We start from the raw sequence: 1,548 nt of genomic DNA on the forward strand, positions 1-1,548 counted from the left end.
TACCATGACTGATAAAGGCCAACCCATCGGGCTGAAGGCTGTGGCTGCACTGCAGCTAGCTCAGCTCCTTATCTCCGGGGGGGGTTGCGAGGGCCCTAGAGGATACCCATGCGGGGGGGAGATGGGGTCCCATGGCCCGCCGCAGGCGCCGATTTTTTCGGTTTTTTTGCGCAATTTTTCACTTGTTTTTCATGGGAATTCGGCGTACTTGCGGCCATGCTATCACGCCTTGCGACAGCCTGTCGGCGCTGCTGACCGTGCCCTGCTGCACAATTGATCACCTGCATAGCTCGCGGCCTTAGTATCCAGCATGTTCAGTGACGACCTGATCGTACGGCCAGTAGGAAGGTGCCCTTCCAGCTGCGTGCACGCTTCTGACGCAATGCCCGTCACAAACTGCCTCGGATTGGCTGCTGGCACTCTCGAGGCTATGCCTACACAGCCTCGCGCGCATGGGCAGTCAAGAGGGACCACGCTCCTTCTCAGGACAGCGCCGGTGCCTCTCTCTTGGACCGGCAAACTTGGTGGTCTCGTGTCACCAATGTGGGACCAGTGCGGCATCGCGCCATCGACAGCTCTGAACTGCGCCTCACCACTGACCGGGAAGGCCGCCAAGTGGGCCAGCACCGGTCGCACATTGTGGCAGCAGTCAGCAGTGCATGCATGTCTGATAGCTAGAGCAGCAGCGTCAGGGTCGCAGGGTCGGATCGTGTCAAGCCTCTCGCCGGTCGGCCGCGTGCAGACGTCGGCCTGTCTGCTGTCTGAAGTGATCTGTCGGCGGTCAGTACGACCGATCAGGTTGGATGTTTCTCATGATTGGATGGAGGGTCTATCTGTCTGTATGTACTCCTCGAGATCTCTCCAAATCTGCCCTTTGATTAACCTAGCTTAATCGGGAAGTCGGTGCTAGTAGAGACTAGTAGAGCCGGAGCCCCGTTTCCGCACTGCTGCGCGGCGCACGGTGCCTCACACTTGGAGCACTCTTGGAGTGCATCTAAGGGTGTCTTTGGGGTGGCGTGGCGCACGCCGAGCAGTGAGAATCGAGATGTCTCTGATGTCTTCCCTTCTTCTCTCCCTCCTCCTCCTCCTCGACCCGGCCGCGGCGGTGCGGGGCGAGCCCGGGCTCCTCCTCGCGAAGCACGCCCCCGCCTCGGTCGTGGCCGCCCCCGGCCTGAGCGGCAGCGGCGGCGGCGGCGGCGGCGGCGGCGGCGAGCAGAAGGCCGCGGGGGCGGCGCTCTTGGCCACGCCCCGCGCCCGGCGCTCGCTCGCGAGTACCGACACGTACGGCACGATCTTTGGGCGCAAGATCGGGCAGACGATGCAAATCTTTGCGTACTCGAGCGACACGGCAACGATCGGTACGTCCGGCGTGCTCATCGACGCGGACACCGCCCTCTCCTGGCAAACCGTCGAGGTCGCCTTTGCCAACGGCGTGATCGAGAGCGTCGCCGCCGAGAACGGCCTCACTGCGACTATCAAAACGAACAACAAGGAAGTCGGCGTCGGCGACTTGGGTGGCTCGGGCAAGTCCCACCCCGCCGGCCTCGT

At 62.9% G+C, this 1,548-nt stretch overlaps 1 protein-coding gene across 1 annotated transcript in view; it reads left to right on the forward strand.

Moving 5' to 3' along the window:
- Positions 1-1,045: 1,045 nt before the first annotated feature.
- Positions 1,046-1,548, forward strand: part of EMIHUDRAFT_116923 (hypothetical protein) — a gene marked incomplete at both ends in the record, with an annotated part of 24,875 nt that continues 24,372 nt past the window's right edge. The window contains one exon of the mRNA XM_005774309.1: positions 1,046-1,546. Coding sequence (XP_005774366.1) covers positions 1,046-1,546 — 501 coding nt within the window. The remainder of the gene's footprint in view (positions 1,547-1,548) is intronic.

Source organism: Emiliania huxleyi, assembly GCF_000372725.1.
Source record: "Emiliania huxleyi CCMP1516 unplaced genomic scaffold EMIHUscaffold_314, whole genome shotgun sequence".
Taxonomy (NCBI): domain Eukaryota; phylum Haptophyta; order Isochrysidales; family Noelaerhabdaceae; genus Emiliania; species Emiliania huxleyi.